The 26,073-nt window shown below is 37.1% G+C and overlaps 1 protein-coding gene and 4 non-coding genes across 7 annotated transcripts in view; all 5 read left to right on the forward strand.

Moving 5' to 3' along the window:
- The window catches only part of NOP58 (NOP58 ribonucleoprotein), a 33,814-nt gene that overhangs the window by 3,624 nt on the left and 4,117 nt on the right, over positions 1 to 26,073 (forward strand). The window contains exons 2-12 of one of the 3 annotated variants that reach the window (XM_007089981.3): positions 4,301 to 4,377; positions 6,635 to 6,687; positions 11,321 to 11,442; positions 13,640 to 13,776; positions 17,410 to 17,474; positions 18,694 to 18,828; positions 19,904 to 20,049; positions 20,979 to 21,105; positions 22,483 to 22,646; positions 24,170 to 24,304; positions 24,497 to 24,558. In XM_007089981.3, the coding sequence (XP_007090043.1) occupies positions 4,301 to 4,377; positions 6,635 to 6,687; positions 11,321 to 11,442; positions 13,640 to 13,776; positions 17,410 to 17,474; positions 18,694 to 18,828; positions 19,904 to 20,049; positions 20,979 to 21,105; positions 22,483 to 22,646; positions 24,170 to 24,304; positions 24,497 to 24,558 (1,223 nt within the window). Of the gene's footprint in view, positions 1 to 4,300; positions 4,378 to 6,634; positions 6,688 to 6,918; positions 7,010 to 11,320; positions 11,443 to 13,639; positions 13,777 to 17,409; positions 17,475 to 18,693; positions 18,829 to 19,903; positions 20,050 to 20,978; positions 21,106 to 22,482; positions 22,647 to 24,169; positions 24,305 to 24,496; positions 24,559 to 26,073 lie in introns of those variants that run through there. The other 2 variants (XM_042995082.1, XM_007089982.2) reach the window with 2 other exon arrangements.
- LOC122241767 lies at positions 4,927 to 5,015 on the forward strand. The gene has a single exon (XR_006221990.1). It is a non-coding gene; the product is annotated as a small nucleolar RNA SNORD70 (small nucleolar RNA).
- Positions 6,788 to 6,874, forward strand: LOC122241768. Its single transcript, XR_006221991.1, has one exon. It is a non-coding gene; the product is annotated as a small nucleolar RNA SNORD70 (small nucleolar RNA).
- On the forward strand, positions 20,105 to 20,186 carry LOC122241775. The gene has a single exon (XR_006221998.1). It is a non-coding gene; the product is annotated as a small nucleolar RNA SNORD11B (small nucleolar RNA).
- LOC122241774 lies at positions 21,255 to 21,338 on the forward strand. The gene has a single exon (XR_006221997.1). It is a non-coding gene; the product is annotated as a small nucleolar RNA SNORD11 (small nucleolar RNA).

Consider the following 26,073-nt stretch of genomic DNA (forward strand, 5'->3'; position numbering starts at 1 on the left):
AAAACATAGGGAGTCTCAAAATAACCAATTAAAAAGTGAAAATTAGGGACAGTCACTTTTGATAATAATGTGCCCTTTCCTGCTTATAAATTTCATGCCTGTGTGGAATAGAGGAGGATACCCTAGGACTATCTGGCATGCTGTGGGATGCGTTTGTTTTTACTTTTTATTGTGAAAGTTTTCAAGGAGACAAGTAGAAGATTATAAAGACTCCATGTACCCCATTACTCAGCTTCAGCAGGCCCATTTTGTGTCCTCTCTCATTCCCCTCCCCACATTGTTTTGAAGCAAATCCTGGATATTTAGGGTTTTTTTTTTAAGTTTATTTTATTTTATTTTGAGAGACAGAGCACAAGCAGGGGAGGGGCAGAGAGAGGGAGAGACAGAATCCCAAGCAGGCTGTAGGCTCCAAACTGTCAGCACAGAGCTTGACGAGGGGCTCGAACTCACGGACCGTGAGATCATGACCTTAGTCGAGATGCTTAACTGACTGCACCACCCAGGAGCCCCATGGATATTTAGTTTGATCTGTAAGTAAGTGTGTCTCATGCTGTGAAGGCAGGCGCACAAATGAATTGTGTCTTTCCACAGTATCAGCTTTTTTCAGTGTTAGAGCAAGGTTAGTATAATTATAACTCAGGTTCAGGATTCCAGACTCAACATTTCACTACCTGTTTAACTTGACTTCTTACACATTACAGAAAGCAAAGCACAAGACAGGTTACACAACAAATAAGGTAGAACGGGGGAAAGGAAGTCTTTGATTGCACAGTTGAGATGTGGCCTTGGTTTGGTCCAGGTCAGCTCACAGAACTTACTGCTTATTATAGTCAAGCAGTGGAAGATCTCTATTTTGTTCAGAGATCAGTCAGGCAGGGTCTTGGACAGCAGCTACCTTTTTGATGTGGTCAGATGTGAAAGGGTCAGTGTTAAGAAAGTTTTGACAGTTTACTGCAGAAATCTTCCATTTTAAAAAGGACTTAATAAGTCCTGATTGACAAACCTCTTATGTTTCTATTGGTTATCTTTTCTGAGTATGTCTCAGCTGGTGCTGGTTTCGGCAGTATGGGGTCTTAAGTGGAATGCCCTTGGTTGCTTGTGACATAAGTTACTGCTTGACCTGAGAGACCATCTTGCTCTCTACAGTATGTGTAAGATATAAAGACCAGTTTTAAAACTAAGAACAATAATAGCCTGCTAAATTTTTTTTAATGTTTATTTATTTTTGAGAGAGAGAGACTGAGCACAAGTGGGGGAGGGGGAGAAAGAGAGGAAGACACAGAATCTGAAGCAGGCTCCAGGCTCTGAGCTGTCAGCAGAGAGCCTGATGCAGGGCTCAAACTGACAAACTACAAGATCATGACCCAAGCTGAAGTCGATTGAGCCACCCAGGCTCCCCAGCCTGCTAAATGTTTTAATGGTAATAACTACACACCGTTTCTACTTGGAAATGGAAATTATTGTATCATAATCCAAAATGATAAAACTTGAAATGGACTTTGTATGCAAATGTTTTCAGATTTCTCTGTCTGAAAATGACTAAAATTTGAGACACATTTTACAGAAAATGTAGCAGTTATCTCTTTGTTCAGACTGTCTTTATTAGTACTGTTCTCTTCAGTAAGTTGTAGCACAATTGGAAACATTTAGTAACAAGGTTTTGTTTGTAACAGTCTTTGGAGACCTTTGAGTAGTCATGAATGTTTTCATTACATTTCCCTTGTTACTTTTAGAATGCTGATAATATCTCTTAACTATGCCAGTTGTTACCCAAACGTTATCTTGCTTTTCAACTAGGAAAAAATGTAGATTTTACTCATGAGTCATGTCCCCTGTTTGATACATATCCTCTCGGCAGTTCATGAACTTTTTGGGTATGGTTTAGCTGCATTCTCTAAAACTATTTCCAAAAGTTAGAACTATTCTATGAACTTACTTAATCAAAAAGTAACAGTTAATGTTTCAGTGCATTCATGAGATTTGTTGGAAGTTCTGGTGATACACAAAATAGAACTGTTAGAGGTGCCTGGGTGGCTCAGGTATCAAGCCCAGCATTGGACTTGCTCGCTTGCTCTCTGTCTCTCTAAAAAAAAAAAAAAAAAAAGAAACTGTTAGTGGCTTGTAATTTTTGTAAAGATTTCATTTTTAAGTAAACTCTGTGCCCAACGTGGGACTCGAACTTACAACCCCAAGATCAAGAGTCACATACTCTCTTGACCGAGCTAGCCAGACACCCCAGCTTGTAATTTTTTAATACAAACACTATGTTTTGTGATCATGTAGTGCTCTTACTCTGGTCTTTTAAGTTTTTTCATTTTGATTTGTTTTGACTGACTTCTCAAGTTCTGTGAATATATGTAATTTGGCTGTGTGAGATTAAATTTAAAGAACACAACAAATTCTCTCTCCCTCTCCTTCTCCCCACCCCTTCTTTTTTAAGGAAGGGGGGCAGAGGGTGATGGGTGGGGCAGGGAATCCCAAGCCCGGCCCCACACCCAGCATGGAGCACAACGCAGGGCTTGATCCCACAACCCTAGGATCATGACCTGAGCCCAGATCAAGAGGCAGATGCCCAACTGACTGAGCTACCCAGGCAACCCCACAACAAATCCTCCTTAAAATCATCTTGCCATACTTGTCTGACAGAAATTAAATGCAACTTGAAGTATTGTAATTATGTTTTATCACAAAAATATACACTAGATGTAACTGGGCAATAAATCTTACTGTGTAAATATTCTGTGATAATGGATTTGATAAAATGTTTATCAGTAAGGTATAGTTTTAAATTTATCAGTTGAGTATTTTTCCCACAAGAAGACATAATATCTGTATTATATTTCACCAAATTTAATATGCTATTATTTTGCACTGCTAATTAAATTTATCTCCCATCAATTGTAAGGCATGTCAGTTTCAAGGATGTTAAATACGGAGGAAATGGTTTTTAGGATTGAGTCTACCCTGTGTTATGCTTGGTCAGTTGACTTATCCCATCAAGAATTAGTGAGAGTGTGGGAAATGTTTTATTAACTCTTTTTGTTTGTTTGTTTGTTTTTAATGTTTTTATTTTTGAGAGACAGAGAGTGTGAGCAGGGGAGGGGCAGAGAGAGAGGGAGACACAGAATCTGAAACAGGCTCCAGGCTCTGAGTTGCCAGCACAGAGCCCAACGCAGGGCTCAAATTCACCTGCAAGATCATGACCCGAGCCGAAGTCGGACGCTTAACTGACTGAGCCACCCAGGCGCCCCTTTTAACTCTTGATTTAAATGAAACTAATAGACTCTCTTGAAGGCAATTTGGTAGCATCTGTCAAATATAAAATATGCATTTCCTATATGATCAATTAACCGCACGTCTAGTAAAGTATGTCTTATAGAAATACAACATGTGTACATACAAAACTGTTTTCTGAAGGAGAATAAGGAAAATTTAGAAAGACCTTAAACTTCTATAAGAGCATAAGATGGTGGTATTTTCATACAGTCTAATTCTACGTTGTCAAAACCTATAATTGTGTCCGTGTTATGCTAAATGGTATATAGTGTGATTCTGAAAAGTATGCATAAATAAAATGTTGAGAAGACCGTCAAAAAGCCTTAAATATGTATGCCTAATTGTTAATGACTGTTTCATAGATTTAAAGTGCCCCTTTTTTTCCCTTTTCATTTTAAGTTTTCTTGTAACAGGATGTATCTTAAAATTGATAGTATCTCAGTTTTAGAGAAATCCTTAGTACTTTGATGTTAGGGTGATCATAAGCAGTAAATAAAATTTATTCTTTATTCTAGAAAGTAGGGAAATAAAGTCTTTTGTTGTTCTATAAACATATGCTGGGGCGCCTGTGTGGCTCAGTCGGTTAAGCGTCCGACTTTAGCTCAGGTCATGATCTCACGGTTTGTAAGTCCAAGCCCCGTGTCGGGTACTGTGCTGTCAGCCCAGAGCCTGGAGCCTGGTTCAGATTCTGTCGCTCGCCCCTCCCCCACTCACGCTCTGTCTCTCTCTCTCTCTCTTTTCGAAAATGAATAAATATTTTTAAAAAATTAAAAAACATGTTTTGTGAAGGTGTTAGTGACTCCTTCAAAATGGGAAGTTTTAAACAAAGTCATCAACTGAATTCCATCCAGTTATTAAATGGGGTACTTGAGCTGCTAATTTGATCACGCATTTATGGTGGGTAAAAAAATGGTGTTATTTCAATGAGAACATAGCTTTCACCACTCTCATTTTACATGTACAGTTGTACTTGAAGAGTGTAGTTATATATGTCTAAGCTATGCCATTTAAATATTTGTTACAGGTTTTGAATGAGAAGAAACTTCAAGAGGTTGATAGTTTATGGAAAGAATTTGAAACTCCAGAGAAAGCAAATAAAATGTAAGTCATCTTGAAACTAAGAAATTAGTTAACATTTAGGTGTGTTTTTTGTAAGTAATCTCTACACTCAACGCAGGGCTTGAACTCATGACCCCGAGATCCAAGAGTTGCATGCTCTATCAGCTGAGTTAACCAGGGGGCCCAAGTAATAGAATTGCTGAATAAATTGTAGTATATCTATAGATCCTTTGGTGACCTGGGGAGAGGACTGTGGTATACCAAGAAAATCATGCTTCTCAGTGATATATATGTGATCCCATTGTTTCAAGGTTCTCTTAGATCTGTGTATGCGTTTATGCAGGCATAGACACCAACAGATGCCACTTCAAAAGGGTGGAAATGGGGATGGGGTGAGGCACAATAAGTTGAAATTACTATTTTTTCCTAAAATCTTTGTATTGTTAAATGTATTTAAGGGATCACCAGGGTTTTTGTTCCCTGGCAGATAAGAAAACCTTCCTTAATTAAGACAATACTATTTTAGGGACAATAGAAGACTAGTTTTTCTTTTTAAAGGGCTGTATGCTTCATTTGGCTGAGTTAACATGATTCATTGTTGTCAATGATGTATTCTTGTTGGAACTGAATATAACTGATCTAACTCAAATATTCGTCACTACCACTGAGACAACAATGAATTATGAATTAACTGTATATTTTTGTTGAATATAAAATGATGTTACCTTCCACATAAGTGTGTTGGGGAGGAGGAGAGTAAAATAAGGGTAACAGGAGTCAGATTTGACCATTAGCTATTTGTTGTTGTTGTTGTTTATAGAAGAGTTTATTAAACAGCAGGAGCTTAAGTCTCATTTATCTTCTAAAAAGAAATACACCTGAATTATTTGTCACATTTCTTACTGACAGTGTATTAATGAAAATCATAGACAAAATAGATTAATTTTATATCACTGTCTTCATAATTGATAGAATGATTAGATAAAAACAATAATGAATACATTGATGTAATTGATAAACCTCACAAAATTCCGTATCATACATTATTTTCAATTTCCGATGGAATGCTTTTTAAGATAAACCATATGCTGGGTAATAAAATATGGTTCAGTAAATTTCAAAAGCTTGAAATCTCACAGGGCATATATTATAATGTCAACAGAAATATATTACAAGCTAATAGTAAATTGGTTTTAAGAATACAAATATTTGGAAATAAAGCAACATAGTTCTTTTTTTTTATTTAATTTTTTATTTTTTAAAATTCACATCCAAATTAGTTAGCATATAGTGCAACAATGATTTCAGGAGTAGATTCCTTAATGTCCCTTACCCATTTAGCTCATCCCCCCCCAACCTCTCTAGTAACCCTCAGTTTGTTCTCCATATTTTTAGTCTCTACTGTTTTGTCACCCTCCCTGTTTTTATGTTATTTTTGTTTCCCTTCCCTTAGGTTCATCTGTTTTGTCTCTTAAAGTCCTCATATGTGTGAAGTCATATGATTTTTGTCTTTCTCTAATACTTAGCATAATACCCTCCAGTTCCATCCATGTAATTGCAAATGGCAAGATTTCATTCTTTTTGATGGCTGAGTAATACTCCCATTGTATATGTATACCACATCTTTGTCCATTCATCCATCGATGGACATTTGGGCTCTTTCCATACTTTGGCTATTGTTGATAGTGCTGCTATAAACATGGGGGTGCATGTGTCCCTTCGAAACACCACACCTGTATCCCATGGATAAATGCCTAGTAGTGCAATTGCTGAGTCGTAGGGTAGTTCTATTTTTAATTTTTTGAGGAACCTCCATACTGTTTTCCAGAATGGCTGCACCAGCTTGCATTCCCAGACCATTAGCTATTTTTTAATGACATTTGTACTAGATGGACAAATCAGTGTTGTGAGATTCCTGACCTGAGAGGTACTCTTAATTCCTTTTCTAAGGTCTCCTATTCCATATAGTAAAAGGCATCTGTGTCCAGATTTAAGCAACAGAGGTTATGTTCAGGCTTCAACATCTTTCCTGTGGTTGAGATGTGGTACCAAACCTCTTAGCTATTTTTCCTTCAAACCCTACAATCTTCTCTTAGTCCAGACATTACTGACCTAGTATTTGGAGAAACTAGTTGTTTTAATATGAATTTATCTAACTTTGCACCCTCATGCCCAGTAACAGGAAAATTTATTTTGTTGGTGTATGCTTTGAAAACAGTCCAGAACCTCTTTCCTAAATATATGGCTTTTGAAGAATCAATTTGCCCTCATAACTTTTCTTTTTTTTTTTTCCTTCTAGAGTAAAGCTTAAACATTTTGAGAAATTTCAGGATACAGCAGAAGCATTAGCAGGTAAAGTGAAAGACTAGCTTTTTTTGGTTTTATTTATAATCTTGTCAATGTATTATTCTTATCAAAAGATTATGTGCTTCAGTTGCCTGAGTTAACCTTATTCAATGTTGTCAATGATGCATTCTTTTTGGAACTGAATTTAAGTGATCTAACTCTAATTCGTCACTACCACTGAGACAACATTGAGTTAGCTTTTTTCACCATAGGGCTTGTTCCCCCCCATGTGATGAGTGTGAGAAGTGGTTAAGTTGATCTCCCTGTGGAAACCAACAGCATAATGCTGAAGCACAATTCAGTAAAAGCTGTTCTACAAGGGACCAAGGTAATGTAGTCAAGTGCACAGCCCTCTGATGATTTTAATTCAAGGGTAAAGTTGAGAATAGCCAGGATTCACAGTTGAAATAATAATAAAGCAGCTTTTGGGGATTTTTTTTAGTATGAAACCTACACAGAGCCTTAAGAGTTAATCTGAAGGGAACATGAAGAATGGATGGCTCATATCCTTCAACCAGTCCTCATAATGGGAGAACAGACATAAAGTAATAAGGTGTATCATCTAGGTTTGGCTTTAATAAGCAGTTGGTCTTAACAAGCTTGTTCCCCCCTGCCCATAGTGTTAGGGAAAATAAGAAGACTGGATATAAAATTCTAATCATGGATTTTTCAGTTGCTTAAGTTCTATATATTAAGTCAGCCAACTGCTTGTTGGTATAACCTGAAAATGTAGACTATAAAGAATATGGCTTATAATTAGGCAAGAATATCATAGACCCAAATAATATTGTTCATCAGCCACAAAAGAGGAGTATAATTCTCTTGTTAAAATTAGGAATCTAACTAAACATGCTAGAATATTAATAGACCGCCCCAACATTGGCAGAGGGGTAGCTGAAGAAAGACCCAATAAGACCAATTTTTTAATTTTTAAAAAGAGTTCTAGGGCTGCTGCATCAGTAAGTCAGTAATTAAAGCCTCATAGAGCTATTAAAGCACAACAATGATAATTTTTTTAATTTTAGTTTTTGTTCTTATTTTTTTTAGTAATCTCTATACCCAACTTGGGGTTTGAAGTCATGGCCCCAAGATCACAAGTTGCATGTTCTTTCAACTGAGCCAGCCAGGTGCCTCCCTGCCTAGAGAATTTTTTAAAAGATCAGTTTATCACAGCTTTAAAATTATATGGGTAGAGTTTTGCTAAAACTCTATAGAAAAAGATTGTGTTCATTATTTTCCAACTCAGGTAGGGTGTGCAATATTCACATAGACTGATTTGAACAGCTCCTGCTGAAGCTATAAAGTGCAGTGGCCCTGATCCCAAGTGACTTCTTTTGAATTCCCTTTTGCATATTACTTCTTTAATCTTTTTTGGGCTATTTCTGACCAGTCCATATTAAATGGTCTACTTCTACCCAGACATGAAGCAGATTTTTACTATTTTAATTTTTCTTTATGTTTATCTTTGAGATCGAGAGAAATAGCATGAGTCGGGGAGGGGCAGAGAGAGAGGGAGACACAGAATCTGAAGCAGGCTCCAGGCTTTGAGCTGTCAGCACAGAGCCCGACATGGGGCTTGAACCCACGAGCTGTGAGATCATGACCTGAGCCAAAGGCAGACACTCAACCAGCTGAGCCACCCAGGTGCCCCCAGATTTTTACTATTAATAGCTAATATGTTGATCATGTAGTGTGTGTCAGATTTTGTACTCATCATTTCAAAATTGTTGTTTAATCCTTGAAACAGTCCTGTGGGATACATATTAATAACTATTTTACAGAAAAACTGAGGCTTAAGAGGTATCTCATTTCCCTACTGAGCTTTTGGTATACCTTAAAATACTGTAAAATAAATGGCTAAAATGCCATACTAGCTAAGAATTTAAAGTCAGCCCCCCTCCCCCATCTTCCTTCCAGGAAGGCAGAGACTATATTGTTCTTCGCTGTGAAATTGCTAGATTCTAGCATATAAATATTTTGGATAAAGGGATGAAAGTAGTGAGCTCTGTCAGGAATCTGCCTTTTCTCATCTATTTTTACCAGAAACTCAACATCACCTTATTAAGAGAGTAGTCTTTCCTGGAAATTAACTTCCCACTCCCTGTAAAAAGCAATTATAGTATGACAAAACCAAAACTGAGTGGTTATAGATATGGTAGTGTACATTTAAAACTCCGTAGCCCAAGAAACAGTCTGATCTGTTGTGATGTCAAGAATTTATATGAGGTGGGGGTGGGGAGCTGGCTGGCTCAGCTGGTAGAGCATGAGACTCTTGATCTCAGGGTCATGAGTTCAAGCCTCGCATTGGATGTGGAGCCTACTTAAAGTCTTTAGGGTGCTTGGCTGGCTCAGTTGGAGGGGCAGTGTGACTCTTGATCTCAGGGTCATGAGTTCAAGCCCCACACTGGGTGTAGAGATTACTTAAATAAGTAAATAAACTTTTTTTTTTAAATAAAAGATTGAATTAAAAAAAAAGAATTTATATTGGTCCTAGAAATTCAAATATGCTGTTGGTATGGAGAGCTTTATCTTTACTCTCGGTCTGATTTTCAAGTTGCAAGTCTTCCAAATGCCACAGAAAAATTTGGCACCAGCCTACATTTGGATGAAGTGGGAAAATTACTGGGAAGTGGCCAGTGAAGTAGAATAAAGACTCTGTGTCCTCTATTTTTTTTTTTTAATTTTTTTTTTAATGTTTATTTATTTTTGAGACAGAGGGAGACAGTGCGAGTGGGAGAGGGGCAGAGAGAGAGGGAGACACAGAATCTGAAACAGGCTCCAGGCTCTTGAGCTGTCAGCACAGAGCCCGACGCAGGGCTCGAACCCACGAACCATGAGATCATGACATGAGCTGAAGTCGGACACTTAACCGACTGAGCCACCCAGGTGCCCCAAGACTCAGTGTCCTCTTAACTTCATCACCATCTCTGTTTCCCATGTTTTATTTATTTATTTTTTAAGTCTATTTATTTATTTTGAGAGGGAGAGAGAGCAGGGATTCCATGAAGTCTCTGCAATGTCAGGCAGGAACCTGACTCGGGGCTCAATCCCACGAACTGTCAGATCATGACCTGAGCTGAAATCAAGAGTTGGATGCTTAACCAGCTGAGCCACCCACGTGCCCCTGTTTGCCATCTTTTAAAAATACATATTACAGGGGCAGCCCAGATCGAGCTCTCCATCAGGGTTCTCACTGATAGTACACAGCGTGCTTGGGATTCTCTCTCCCTCTCTCCTCCTCCCTACACTCTCTCCCTTGGTCTCAAAAATAAACTTAACAAAAAAATACATATTATGAAGAGTAATTAACAGGTTTTCTCATAATAAAGGGAAGATCAATCTAAGCATTAGATCTAGAGTAGAAATTTTTGCTTATAAGAAAAGAATTTTTAAAGGAAAACTCCAGGTTAAAATGTAAAAGATGGGGTGCCTGGGCGGCTCAGTAGGTTGAACATGTGACTTCAGCTCAGGTCATGATCTCACCGTTTGTGAGTTCAAGCCCTGCATTGGGCTCCCTGCTGTCAGCTGGGAGCCCGCTTCAGATCTTCTGTCCCCTTCTCTCTCTCTCTCTCTCTCAAGAATAAAAATAAATATTTTTTTTAAATGTAAAAATGATGGTATGCAAGATTGAGAACAGAAGCTGGAAGTTGAAATTTTTTAATTATAAAAGGAAGTAAGATAACTCCTATTAGAAAGGCAGATCATAAGGAGTCAGTATTGTACAGTATGGTTGGAACCTAACAAAAATAGCTTGAGTCTCAACTTCTTAGAGTGTCTCAACCTCTGTAAGAGCTTTATGGTAGCCAGATGATTTTTGTCCTCACCTTTCATTTTCCCAGACAACAGGTGAAATGGACTTGTAATTCAAATGGATGGAGATGTGGTCATGAAAGAGCAGGTACCTGGCTGATAAAGCATAAATTGCCTGGCCTTAGAAATTGTGACAGAATTCCTTCCTGCCAGGAGTACTTTAAATTCAGCCAGAACCAGCACAGATAACAGGAGGTGTCAGTCCATGTGGGTCCAGAAGATCTAAGTGTAAGCCTAAAGAATAGTGAGACTTAATAAATTAGCAGATTTAGAACCTTCCACAAATGAAAGCAGTCTCAGATTGAAGAGGCTGTCTTTAGTGGGGAATTCCCCATCACTGGAGGTTTACAAGCAGAGGCCTGATGACATATCTGAATCAGGATTAGCAAAAGCCCTCCACTCAGACATCCTTACCCCGCAGCAGGACCTTCCAAATGAATATACTCCTTTTACAGGCCAGTTTGTTTATAATGATATAGGAGAGGGAATTTACTTTTGATTCCAGAATAGATTGTTTCTAACGTTTTATGATTTTAGCTCTGAGTTCAAGAGTAGATTTCCTATTACATAGGGAAAGGAATGTTGGTTCTGCTTTAATTCCCAATTCTAGAGCTGAAATGGGGGTGGGAAGATCAGATGAAATTCAAATGTGTAACTCCTTCAGTGTTTTTTACATTTATCATTTCATTTTAGAAGTAATGTTAAATTCACCCTTTTTGAAAGGTAAAAGGAAATGTTTATTTTGCTTTATCTTTTAAGTTTAAATGAGAGCTTAAGTTCTTAAAATTAGAAACTTGAGAATTCTTTGGTTTTTCTTTTTCCTCAAAAGCATTTACAGCTCTGATGGAGGGCAAAATCAATAAGCAGCTGAAGAAAGTTCTGAAGAAAATAGTAAAAGAAGCTCATGAACCCTTGGCCGTAGCTGATGCTAAACTAGGAGGGGTCATAAAGGTAATTTTTTTTTCATGCCTGCTAATCAGAGTTCACCATACAGCTTAGCAACTACAAAGACTTGGCTTTGCATTGAGTTGTTTAAGTTCTCATACTTGATCTTTTCTCCTTTACCTATAGAATAATTGATTTCCAAGATATACTAAGCATATAAAAGTAATGCCTGGTCATTGTAGAAAATATTGATACCCCTAAAATGATTAAAAAAAAAAAATAGCTTTAATCTTGCTGCCCAGAGATAATCTGTTAACACTGTATCCTGCCATGTCTTTGTTCAGCCACATTTCTTTTTCTTTCAACAGAAATGGAAACATGACATTTCTTTTGAGTGTGTGTGTTTATTAGAAAACTTTAGCAGGGGGTAGAGTTTCTAGAGATTGGTAGAAATAGTGGAAAAATGGGCTCCCAAGAACGAAAAGAAGAGTTTGAGAGCCGGTTGCGATAGTTTGATCTTCAGTGGTTATTGTAGATCTTACAGTGACAGATTAATTATTGTGTTTGTGAATATACCTCTGTTTTTTGGGTTTTTTTTTTTTAAGTTTATTTAAGTAATCTCTACTTTCAACATGGAACTTGAACTCACGACCCTGAGATCAAGACCCTCTGTGCTCCTTCCAACTGAGCCAGCCAGGTGTTCCATACCTCTAATTCTTAAAGTAAGGTTTATATTATGTTGTAGGGTTTTGTGTTTTTTTGTTTTTTTACTGTTTTATTTATTTTTGAGAGAGTGCACGTGTGCGAGTTGGGGAGGGGCAAAGAGAGAGGGACAGAAGATCCTAAGTGGACTCTGCGCTTACAGCAGCAAGCCCGATACGGGGCTCGAACCCATGAACCATGAGATCATGACCTGAGCCAGAAGTCAGATGCTGACTGAGTCACCCAGGCACCCCGTGTTAAATAGGTCTTTTTAGGTAAGAAAATGCTAAGTAGATTTGAGGGGGTTTTTTGGCCAGGATTGTGAATTTAAGAAGTTCAATTAAATGAATTTCTAACACTGTCTGGTAAGTAATGAAGTTTTCTGTGATGATGTCAATCTCTATCTTCATTCTTTGGTGTGCCCACAAGTGTTTGTAGTTTTCTGTTGAAAACATTAGATTTTAGCATAGTACAGAAGAAATTGTTGAATGGTGGGATTATGGGCATTTTTATTTTTTTCTTTTCAGTTTCTCTGTTTTAAAAACTTACACTGAAGATCACTCATACATACCAAATATTTGTTTCTTAAACATGATGTAATACATCTAATTTTGCATGCATGTCATTATTTGCATTGGATAAACTAGCACAATACAATGAATTATTGAATTGAATACCAAATACAATGCAAAGTGAAAAGAAATGAATGGGTGCAGAACAAAATTTATTAATGTGTGGAGGGTGTGTGTGTAAAAATATTGTATAGTAAACCCTTGAACAACTTATGTGTTGGGGTGCCACCCCTTCCCCCCCCCACACACGCACACACAGTCAGAAATCTGTGTATAACTTTTGACTCCGCCAAAATTTTACTACTAAAAGCCTACTGTTGATCAGAAGTCTTACCAATGACATACATAGTTTATTAACCCATATTCTGTATGTCAACACGTATTAGATACTGTATTCTTACAATAAAGTAAGCTAGAGGAAAGAATGTTACTAAGAAAATCGGGAGCGCCTGGCTGGCTCAGTAGGTGGAGCATGCAACTCTTGATCTTGGGATTGTGAGTTTGAGACCCATGTTGGGTATAGAGATTACTTAAATAAAATATTTTTTACAAAGAGCAGAATCATAAGGAAGAGAAAGTACATTTATAGTACTGGACCATGTCAAAAAAGTCTGGGGGCCCTAGGTGACTTAGTTGGTTAAGCATCCAACTTCGGCTCAGGTCATGATCTCTCGGTCTGTGAGTTTGAGCCCAGCCTGATGAGTTCCAGCCCTCTGTTGGTCCTTGTGCTGACAGCTAGAGCCTGGAGCCTACTTCAAATTCTGTGTCTCCCTCTCTCTCTACCCTTCCCCTGCTCACATACTCTCTTTTTCAAAAATAAATATTAAAAAAAATTCTTTAAATCTGCATTTAGTGTTCTCCCCACACACTAGAAACTGCTTTTTAAGAAACTGAGAAATATATATTTAAATCTGTTCTATTTTAATAATTAAATGGTTTTAGGAAAAGTTCTATTTCATTGATACAGATAGATATTCTTATTCTTACAGGAAAAGCTGAATCTCAGTTGTATCCATAGTCCTGTTGTTAATGAACTTATGAGAGGAATTCGTTCCCAGATGGATGGATTAATCCCTGGAGTAGAACCACGTGAAATGGCAGCTATGTGTCTTGGATTGGCACACAGGTGAGATTTACTGGAAAACAAAGTCCGCTTATTTCTGTTTAATAAGCAATTATGTTGCACTGGTTTAACCATATTGTAAATACTAATTTAATTCTCATAATAATTTTATGAGGAAGGTAGTAGTAGTAGTATCCTCGTTTTATAGATGAATCTGATGCCCAAAGTCAGTTATCTGGTAAGTGACAAAGCCAGGGCTGGAAACCAGGCAGTCCTCATCATAAGCATTCTCTGTCTTATGAGCATTGGGTCCCACAATACTTGGGCTTTCTCTTTTTTCTTTTCTCTGATATCTGCTGAATCATTTGCTATCCCTCCGTCTTCATCTTCCTGAACTTTCTTACCTGCTATGGTCTGCTGTGTATCTATGTTGCTTATTTTACTGATTTTCATTGAATTTTTATAATAAGGCAAAGAGAAGCACATTGTTCTATCATGTTTAACCAGAGGTCCATTAGAACAGGCATTTCTGCTTTACTGTGGTATGTTTTCCCGAAAACCTCGGCATATTGTGAAATTGTACTAAACTATCAGGATTTTTCGGTGAAGAATAGATAGGATTAAAGATAGACTACTCAAAATCTATGCAACTTTATAACCAGAGCACTATCAAAAATAGCCCTGTAATCCTGGCTGGCTCAGTTGGTTAAGTGTCCTTTTGGCTCAGGTCACGATCTCACAGTTTTATGAGTTCAAGCCCAGCGTCGGGCTCTGGGCTGATGGCTTGGAGCCTGGAGCCTGCTTCGGATTCTGTGTCTGTCTGTCTCCTCTCTCTGCCCCTCCCCCATTAGTGCTGTCTCAAAATAAACTTTAAAAAAAAGCTCTATATGTTAATACAGTTAAAAAGACATGTTAAATTTATATAAAAGGAATAATACTATAAACGGAGATCTGTACCTTTGAACAAAACATAGCATAAATCAATGAAAGGGTTAAAGCTACTGAGTTACAGAGATGAACATAAAAGTCAAGAAGAACTTTGTAACAAGCATTTTTTTTTGAGAGTGAGGTTGTGGGGAGGGGTAGAGGGAGAAAGAATCTGGAGCCAGCTTCACTTACTGTGGCGTGCGAGTGGCTGTATCTCAGGACTTACTGTGATATCGCTACCTGAGCTGAAGTCAGGAATCAAGATGCTCAACTGACTGAGCCACCAAGGCACCCCTATGTAATAAGCATTTTTAAAAGAACATTACTAGCTAAACTGAGTCAAGATACAAGCTTTTGATTAGTTGGCATTGTATAACAGTAGTGGTTCTCAATCAGGGGCAATTAAATATCCCGTAGAGGAAATTTGGTAGTGTCTAGAGATATTTTTGGTTGTGACATACGGGTTCAGGTCTAACATAATGGGTAGAGGCCAGGGATATTGCTAAACATCCACTCTACACAGAATAGGCCCCTACAGCAAAGAATTATCTGGCCCGCATTGTTAACAGTGCCAGGATTAAGAAACCCTTATGGCAATCCTATCAAAATAACACCAGCATTCTTCACAGAGCTAGAACAAACAATCCTGAAATTTGTATGGAACCAGAAAAGACCCCGAATAGCCAAAGCAGTCTTGAAAAAGAAAACCAAAGCTGGAGGCATCACAATCCCATACTTCAAACTGTATTACAAAGCTGTAATCATCAAGACAGTATGGTACTGACACAAAAACAGACACTCAGATCAATGGAACAGAATAGAGAGCCCAGAAATGGACACACAAACGTATGGCCAGCTAATCTTTGACAAAGCACGAAACAATATCTAATGGAATAAAGACAGTTTCTTCAGCAAGTGGTGCTGGGAAAACTGGACAGCGACATGCAGAAAAATGAACCTGGACCACTTTCCTACACCATACACAAAAATAAACTCAAAATGGATGAAAGACCTAAATGTAAGACAGGAAGCCATCAAAATCCTCAAAGAGAAAGCAGGCAAAAACCTCTTCGGTCTTGGTCACAGCAACTTCATGCTGAACACGTCTCTGGAGGCAAGGGAAACAAAAGCAAAAATGAACTATTGGGACCTCATCAAAATAAAAAGCTTCTGCACAGCGGAGTAAACCGCAAAACTAAAAGGCACCCGACAGAATGGGAGAAGATACTTGTAACGATATATCAGATAAAGGGTTAGTATCCAAAATCTATAAAGAATATATCAAACTCAACACCCAAAAAGCAAATAATCCAGTGAAGAAATGGGCAAGAGACATGAATAGACACTTCTCCAAAGAAGACATCCAGATGGCCAACCAACACGTGAAAACATGCTCAACATCACTCATCATCAGGGAAGTACAAATCAAAACCACAATGAAATACCACCTGACACCTGTCAGAATAGCTAACAATAACAACTCAGGCAACAACAGATGTTGGTGAGGATGTGGAAAAAGAAGAACCCTTGTATACTGCTGGTGGGAATGCAAACCGGTACAGCCACTCTGGAAAGTAGTATGAAGATTTTTTTAAAAATTGAAAATAGAACTACCCTATGACCCAGCAATTGTGCTACTAGGTATTTATCCGGGGGATACAGGTGTGCTATTTTGAAGGGACATGTGCACCCCAATGTTTATAGTAGCTCTATCCACAATAGCCAAAGTATGGAAAGAGCCCAGATGTCCATTGATGGATGTGTGTGTGTGTGTGTGTGTGTGTGTGTGTACACACACAATGGAATTTTACTCCGCAATCAAAAAGAATGAGATCTTGTCATTTGCAACTATGGATGAAACTAGAGGGTATTAAGCTAAATGAAATTAGAGAAAGACAAACATATGACTTCACTCTTATGAGGACTTCAAGATACAAAACATGAACATAAGGGAGGGAAAGCAAAAATAATATAAAAACAGGGAGGGAGACAAAACATAAGAATAAATAAATATAAGTAAAATTAAAAAAAATCCTTATGTACAATTCTGTTCCTCCATGGCTTTCTGTTTTCAGGTGTTAACAGTGCTGTACTTTTACTTACCTACTGGTATAAAGCATTGGTACCTTGTAAAAATCATGTATGAGCCAATATGACTTGCATTGCACAGCATCATCCTTTTTGTCTGTCATAAATTAATTCATGTTTCTGAAATATAGGTTATAGGACAGATGTATTTTCTTTTTAAATGTGTATTTCCACGTTGCTCTTGAGTAGCTCAGTTAAGTGAGTCTGTTAAGTGACTTCGGCTCAGGTCATGATCTCACGCACTGTTGGCGCATGCTCTTTCTCTCTCTGTCTCTCTCTGTCTCTCTCTCAAAAATAAATAAACATTAAAAAATTTAAATGTGTATTTCCTGGTTTTGCATAATTATATTTTGTTTGTTTTATTTGTTTTGAGAGATCATGAGTGGGGCAGGGGTAGAGAGAGAATCCCAAACAGGCTCTGCACTGACCTGGGGCTCGAACCCAGGAACCATGAGATCACAATCTGAGCCGAAACCAAGAGTTGGATGCTTAAACTGACTGAGACACCCAGGCGCCCCTGATTTTGCATATTGTATTCTTGTTCAACTGATTTTCTCATGCTGGGAAAATTAAAATAATGCAGCTCCAAGAAGAGGGGATTGGTTTTAAACAATTTTTTAAGCTGTTAGTTCTTTTCATAGATGCTGTCAGTAATTTCTTATTTTTCCCTTTTATCCCCAGCTTGTCCCGATATAGATTGAAATTCAGTGCTGATAAAGTGGATACCATGATTGTTCAGGCAATTTGTAAGTATAATCCATGGGAGGCCTAATCCTCATGACTTTTTCCTCCTGTTAAAACTGTATTTTTTGGGGCGCCTGGGTGGCGCAGTCGGTTAAGCGTCCGACTTCAGCCAGGTCACGATCTCGCGGTCCGTGAGTTCGAGCCCCGCGTCAGGCTCTGGGCTGATGGCTCGGAGCCTGGAGCCTGTTTCCGATTCTGTGTCTCCCTCTCTCTCTGCCCCTCCCCCGTTCATGCTCTGTCTCTCTGTCCCAAAAATAAATAAAAACGTTGGAAAAAAAAAAAATTAAAAAAAAAAAAAACCAAAAAACAAAACTGTATTTTTTGTAATGTTAGCACTTGAGGAAGGGAAAGGAGTTCAGTTAGAATTTTTAGTAATGAAGTAGAGAAACTAGAAAATGCAGAATTGAGAAGGAAAACCACCCATAATTTAACTAGGTAGAAATAACGTGAATTAACACTAGTGATGTTAACAGATGTGTGTTTTTCCATGAAGTAAATGACTAAGTAGAATCTATTGCATTGTGCTTTTTTCACTTGGCTTTGTAATAGGTCGTTTTCCTAAGTCATTAAATGAATTTTGAAAACATCAGATTCTTAACTGTTGTTTCTAGTTTTAAAAATCCCTTTAAATGGCAATTGCATTTCTGGGTATATACTCCAAAGAATTGAAAGCAGATACTCACAGGTATATATACATCTGTGTTCACAGTAGCGTTATTCACAATAGCCAAAAGATGGAAACAACCCATATACCCATTAACAGATGAATGGGTAAACAAAATGGAATACATACACACAATGGATTATTATTTATCTTTAAGAAGGAATGAAGTTCTAATACATGTTACAACATGTTATATGAGTTTTGAAAACCTGCTAGGAGAAATAAACCACACAAAAAAACATTACTATTGTGTGGTTCCACTTATGAGGTACCTAAAACAGGCAAGTTCATAGAGAATGGAAGTAGAAGAGATAACCAGGAGATGGGAGGAAGAGAGGATGGGGTGTTATTTATTGGGTGCAGAGTTTCCATTTGGTATGATGAAAGAGTTCTAGAAATGGATAGTGGGCGACTGTTGCTCAACATTGTGAATGTACTTGATGCCACTGAAACCTACACTTGAAAATGGTTAAAATAGTAAATTTTATGTATATTTTACCACAGTTTTTCAAAGCCTTTTTAAAAGTTCTTTTCTTTTCCATCTTAATCTCCTGCAGCCTTGTTAGATGATCTAGATAAAGAACTAAACAACTACATTATGCGGTGTAGAGAATGGTATGGCTGGCATTTTCCTGAATTAGGAAAAATTATTTCAGATAATTTGACATACTGCAAGTGTTTACAGAAAGTTGGTGAGTAACTTTATCTTTTAAGGCATTGAAAATAATTATTTGCATCCAAAAACATGAGTTTATAGTAATGCTTTTTCCTTGAGCTTCCCAGAGTTCCTTATGACTTTTATGTGTTTGGGAGTGTAGTGATCTTAGTGTCTGTCAGAATTCAGATACAGTTATCTGTGATTTTGATGGCCTGTACAACAGAGCATCGTTCTCTAATTTGGTTTTTCTCTTTCTTTCTTTCTTTCTTTCTTTCTTTCTTTCTTTCTTTCGTTTTTCTTTTTTTAAGTTCATTTATTTATTTTGAGAGCGAGAACACAAGCGAGCACAACCTGGGGAGGGGCAGAGAGATGGGGAATGAGAGAGAATTCCAAGCAGGCTCCACACTTACAGCACAGAGCCCAGTGCAGGGCTCAAACCCACAAACTGTAAAATCATGACCTGACACAAACTGTAAGATCATGACCTGAGCCAAAATCAAGAGTCAGGTACTCAACCGACTGAGCCACCCAGATGCCCCTGTAATTTGGTTTTTCTGAAAATGGCATCTTCAGGTGAATATATCTCATAGTGAATTTGCCATTAATACGAATAACTGTAGACTTCGAATATCGTGCATTATATTAATAATAAAACTAGTACACTGTCTATGCTGTTACTGCTATATTCTATATTAATAGTACAGTAATATTAGTAGAGGGGCTTGGGCATTGTTGATAAATAGGACTTACCAGGTTCATGTTATATTACCATATTACCACCGCAAGAATTCATGGCGCTGGCTTTAATGAAACTTTGGCTACAAATTGTCACAATATTATCAGTCCTATTTCATGGGGTATTTTGTTTTTATCTAATTCATATTTTTTTTTTGAAGAGAAATGTGGGGAGAGATTTTAAGCTCTAAAATTAAGCCTTTACATAAGAAAAATATCCAGGTCAGACTTGTTTGCTTTTTGTTTTGTTTAGGCACCCTTTTCATTGGCTTATTTCTACCTTTTGTTTTGTTTTGTTTTGTTTTGTTACTATTTGGGTTTTATATAATTTGTTGAAGAGTGATTCTTCCTCATCCTCTGCAAACATTCCATAGGCGACAGGAAGAATTATGCCTCAGCTAAACTTTCTGAATTACTGCCAGAGGAAGTTGAAGCAGAAGTGAAAGCAGCTGCAGAAATATCAATGGGAACAGAGGTTTCAGAAGAAGATATTTGCAATATTCTACATCTCTGCACTCAGGTAAACTATACATGGAGAAACTAGTTGTGTTGGAACCAGCTATGTAATAATTTTCTGATGGCAATGATGATTTTTAAATTTACTAATCACCTGACAAACATGAGGGTGTTCAGTCACTACCTCATCTGATGCCATCTTGATTTATATACTTAGTGGGGAAAATAATACTGAAGTAAAGTTAATAGAACACTAATTTATCTGTATTGTTAGCATTGTCTGGATAATGAATTATAAATCCATTAAGAAGACAGAATTACAGTTTGAATTATTTAATTCCAGCCTCTGTGTTTGTAGCCTGGAGCCCCTTTTTGCCCATTTGGAGATAGTTAAACAAGAATCACAAAGAAGGGCACTTGGCTGGCTTAGTTGATAGAGCATGTGACTTTTAATCTCAGGGTTTAAAGTCTAGCCCCATGTTGGGTACAGAGATTACTTAAAAACAAAGTCTTTAAAAACAAAACAAAAAAAAAGTACCAAAGAGGATGACACAATGTCTAGCCCTTGGAGTTTTTGTTTGTTTTTGTTTTTGTTTTTGTTTTTAATGTTTGTTTTTGAGAGAGAGCATGAACAGGGAAGAGGCAGAAAGAGAGGGGGACAGAGGATCTGAAGCAGGCTTTGCTCTGTCAGCGCAGAGCCCGATGCAGGGCTTGAACTCCCAAACCGTGAGATCATGACCTGAGGCAAAGCTGAGCACTTAACCAAATTAATAGTTGACTAACATTTTTAGGCAGCGTATTAGGTTGTTTACATTTATTATCTCATAAAATATGTATTAAAATGAGAAACTGAAGTAAGGAGTGGTTCGTTTTCCCAGGATTGCACAGCTGTTCTGTGATAATTTAGGAAGGACTGTAATGTTTCAGATGGTGGTTTTTATATAATTTTTACTCACATCATTTATGACATATCCACTTTGTTCTTTATACTAGGTAATTGAAATCTCAGAGTATAGAACCCAGCTCTATGAATATCTACAAAATCGAATGATGGCCATTGCACCGAATGTTACAGTCATGGTTGGGGAATTAGTGGGAGCACGGCTCATTGCTCATGCAGGTGATGATTTTAATGTGACTGGTAAATAGGAATATTTAGAGTTATTTTCTACTAGGATTATTTTTTACTCTTCAAATTACATTTATTAGAAATTTTTGGTTAAAAAATAGAAGTAGATAGTATATTGGGGAGAACCAAGGACCAAGTAAGTGTTCAATGATGATTCTAATTTGTATGCCTGATTTCCTTTTGGATAATGAAGGCATCTTTAGTCACTACCTCTTCTGAGACACTTATGGTCCATTTTCAGAAGTTTGTTACCATTATTTAGAATACTCAGATGAAGTGCAGGAGGATGAAATCAGTTAATATTTCCTGATACTAAAAACTCATCAGATTAAAATAGGAATAGTTATCACAAGGGTTGATATATATATGCTTGATTGAGAATTTGGTTCACTATTAAATATGCTATTTTAAAATACGCTATTTTAATATATTTGACGTGCAAAATATTTTTAATATATAATCTATCATAAAACTTCAAACATGTATATAGTGATTTTACAAAGAAGGTATGCTACAAAATACTATAAAATTGAATAGTTGCAAATAGAGTGAATTACTAGCTCTTTACATTATTGGAGTATAATCCATCACAGAAGACCTTAACATATCATCTGTCACCATGTCTAAACTAGAATAGCTCCTGTAACTGCATCATTAAATAGACAAATATGCCATTCAGATACCTTCAGCTGCAAGGTTGGGATCATCTGGCAGGTTTTGTTGTCTACATATGAAATTTCATAGGCTTAGCTAACCTTTTGTTGTAAGAGGTATAGGGATTAACAGAAGTACGTTTTTAATTTTAAATATGTATTGTGTGGTTGAGCATTAATGTTGGGGGTGTGTTCTTACAAAATCTGTGTAATAAATTTAACAAACTAGCACCTTTTAGTACCCGATTATACTTATATAAGTGTATCTCCATATCTTAAACAACAGAGGTAACATGTGAGAAGATTATCACATAGTTCTACTACTGAGATGTCCTGAGAGTTTCCATTTATTTGTATATTTTTTTCATCTCTAAAAGTAGAATATTTGATGTCCAAAATCATCCCCAAAACTATCCATCCATCCACATGGAATGTGGAATAGTAATACCATCTCTCAGGCAAATAAGTATAATTGAACTTATAGTCTTAACCTTCAGTTACCATAAGCATTCATTACAAACTTCTGCCCATGGTGCTACATGGATGAATCACAAATGCTGAAGCTTTTTAGGGAATCCCAGACTATATAGAATCTGAATTATTTTTATTTACTGTAGTGGCTGTAAATACTTAGACTATATGTCTTGTGTTTAATACATGGAACTTTCAAATACTTGGAATTGCATTCCTTGTAACTACCTCTTTTCTTTTGAAGGTTCTCTTTTGAATTTGGCCAAACACGCAGCTTCTACAGTTCAGATTCTTGGAGCAGAAAAGGCACTCTTCAGAGCCCTCAAGTCTAGACGAGATACTCCAAAGTATGGACTCATTTATCATGCTTCACTTGTAGGCCAAACAAGTCCCAAACACAAAGGAAAGGTGAGTTACAGTTCTCCTGAGGTGGGTCGTTTTTCTTTTTTTTCCTCTAAATAACCCATATCCTACTCTGTAATATGCAATAAATCTTTCTACTATTTCTTTTCATTAAATAGAGAATGGTGAATTCTTGAGCTTTTTAAAAAGCACTTCTATGCACTGAAAGTGTACTCAGGGCTCCTGGCTGACTTAGTCAGTAGAGCATGGACCTCTTGATTGTGGGGCCATGAGTTCCAAGCCCCTTGTTGGGTGTAGAGTTTACTTTAAAAAACAAAAAAAACAAAAAAAAAAAAACTACCTATGAGAAAGGTTTTACAGATGAGAAAGCTGAATATTAAACCAACTAAGTACTTTCAAGGTTTTTGGTAGGATATGTAATTTAATAGAAACTGAAATTTTATAAAATTCAGAGCAGATAGAAGAAGGAGGTTGGTAAAGTGTTAATTAGCCTAAAAAGGGGGCTACGCGTTTTCTGGATGACCTCTTGATATAGAACTAAGGTCACTGAGTAGAAATTAAAAGAAGACATTAGAAGAGCAGTTTGAGCTCATTTTATTTTTTTGTCTTATTTTTTATATATGTAATTTACTGTCAAATTGGTTTCCATACAACACCCAGTGCTCATCCCAACAAGTGCCCTCCTCAATGCCCATCACCCACTTTCCCCTCTCCCCTACACCCCATCAACCCTCAGTTCTCAGTATTTAAGAGTCTCTTATGGTTTGTCTCCTTCCCTCTCTAACTTTTTTTCCCCCTATCCCCACCCCTCCCTGGTCTTCTGTTGAGTTTCTCAGGATCCACATATGAGTGAAAACATACGGTATCTATCTTTCTCTGCCTGACTTATTTCACTTAGCATAACACTCTCCAGTTCCATCCACATTGCTACAAATGGCCAGATTTCATTCTTTTTCATTGCCAAGTAGTATTCCATTGTATATATAAACCACATCTTCTTTATCCATTCATCAGTTGGTGTAGATGGACATTTAGGCTCTTTCCATAATTTGGCTGTTGTTGAAAGTGCTGCTATAAACATTGGGGTACAAGTGCCCCTGTGCATCAGCACTCCTGTATCCCTTGGGTAAATTCCTAGCAGCGCTATTGCTGGGTCATAGGGTAGATCTATTTTTAATTTTTTGAGGAACCTCCACACTGTTTTCCAGAGTGGCTGCATCAGTTTGCATTCCCACCAACAGTGCAAGAGGGTTCCCGTTTCTCCACATCCTCTCCAGCTTGAGCTCATTTTAGATATGAACTACAAGATACTTTTTTCCACCAAAACGAATGTAGTTGTGTATATAACCAGTTACCCATTATATTGTGGCAGAGATTCAGATATAAGATAGGTTTCTTGAGTTGTATGATTTTATAATACTTTTGTAATTCCTGATTTGGAAAAATCCTAGAGTGAATGATTGAGTTCATGACTTGCTCTAGTTTTCTCATAGATAACTTACTGAGGATTTTTATATCTCAACTTGGAATATAGTTTGAATGCCTCTAACTTCAAGTTCTCTTTTTAGATTTCTCGAATGCTGGCAGCCAAAACTGTTTTGGCTATCCGGTATGATGCTTTTGGTGAAGATTCCAGTTCTGCAATGGGAATTGAGAACAGAGCCAAATTAGAGGCCAGGTTGAGGTCCTTGGAAGATAGAGGGGTAAGAACCACATCCTGCCTATTATTGCAGAAGTGTTAGCTATCAAAAATTAATAAACTTCAAGTGTATGTACTTAATTATTTCACCTAAGCACCTTTATTTATGAAACATTTCAGCATACCTAACAACATTTTTTGTTTCTACTGTTAACAATTTCCCTTATATTTACCAAAAATTGATATCTTTTCTTAGATAAGGAAAATAAGTGGAACAGGAAAAGCATTAGCAAAAACAGAAAAATACGAACATAAAAGGTGAGTACGTTTGGGGGAGGATGGATGAACAGTTTCTGCTTATTTAAATTATAATTTTTGACAGCACTTTTTTATTATAAATGTAAACACCTCAATGTCTCTAATTGTTTCTTTGCTCCTTACAGTTTTCCATATTTACTTTTTTTTTTTTTAACTTTATATTATTCTTGAGAGAGAGAGTTGGGAAGGGGGAGAGGGAGAGAGAATCCCAAGCAGGTTCCATGCTGCCCAATGCAGGGCTCAATCCCGTGAACCTGTGCGATGATGACCTGAGCCGAAATCAAGAGTCGAATGCTTAACTGAGCCACCCAGTCACCCCCCAATTTTTAATCATATACATATTTTTACATTGTTGTACTAAGTACACATATAGCATACTTGTTTTGGCTTTCTATACCCAACGTGGGCTCATACTCAAGACTGTGAGATCCAGATTTGCATACTCCTTCGACTGATCAGCCAGGCACCTCTTGGCTTTTTTTCTTCTTAATATTTAACTTGTTCATTTTCAGATGTAAAGACAGAAAAGTCTAAAACTAGCTAAGAGGCATAGTAAAGTATTCAGACCACCATGAAATTAACAAAAGATACGTGTAGGGAGAGGTATTTTGCTTGTTATTTGAGGTAGTGTTCAACACTGGTAAGGTTGTGATGATGGAAGTAAAGAATGGTACAACTTTTCTGGGAAGCAGTTTGACAGTATGTATCAGGAGCCTTTAAAATGTTTCTCGTCATTAACCCATAAATTCCATTAGGACTCTTGTAACCCTTCTAAGAATTTTAATAGTAAAATTTTAAACTCTAAGTGGGCAAGGAGAACAAAATACCATAACATCTTACCAGATATATTCCTATGTCTGTAAGTGTACACATTTAGAAAAATTGTTTTCCTTTATTCTGTTCAAGGTCTAATTTGATGTGTTTAGTTGATAAGTGTGGATCTTTGTTCTTTAAATTCTAAATGTTTTTAATCTATAAAAATTAAACAGCCACAAGTCTACAATTTAAAAAATGAAACATTCGTTAGCTTGTTTTGAACAATTTTTTAATATTCCCATACCTTGGGACTTTAAACACATGATCTTAGGACTTTAAACACATGGTCTTAAAGCACCAATTATGAGGTTTAGTTCTTAGGCACTTAGTACTTCAGTTTTTTCTTTCTGCTACATTAGAGCGAAAGCAAATGTTGCCTTATTTAGGGAATGTTTATCCATATGTATCCCTGCTTGTTCTACCTTTTGGGATTTTGTGATGAAGTCTTTTGTATTAACTTGATTAGGTTTTTTGTGGGTTTTCTGTTTTGTTGTTGTTGTTTTCATTGAATTGCCCTATGTTCTAAAACTTGAATTGCTTCAATTTTTACTTTCTAGAAGTCATTTGGTATAAAGAGATTTTTTTTCCATCTTTCCCCATACTGATTGAATGTTTTTCTGTACCATAGTCACTACATTGATTACTAAACCAAAATTCATTTTAGTTCCCCACTTCTCTTGAAGTCTGATTGATCTGCTT

The sequence above is a fragment of the Panthera tigris genome, chromosome C1, assembly GCF_018350195.1.
Source record: "Panthera tigris isolate Pti1 chromosome C1, P.tigris_Pti1_mat1.1, whole genome shotgun sequence".
Lineage (NCBI taxonomy): Eukaryota > Metazoa > Chordata > Mammalia > Carnivora > Felidae > Panthera > Panthera tigris.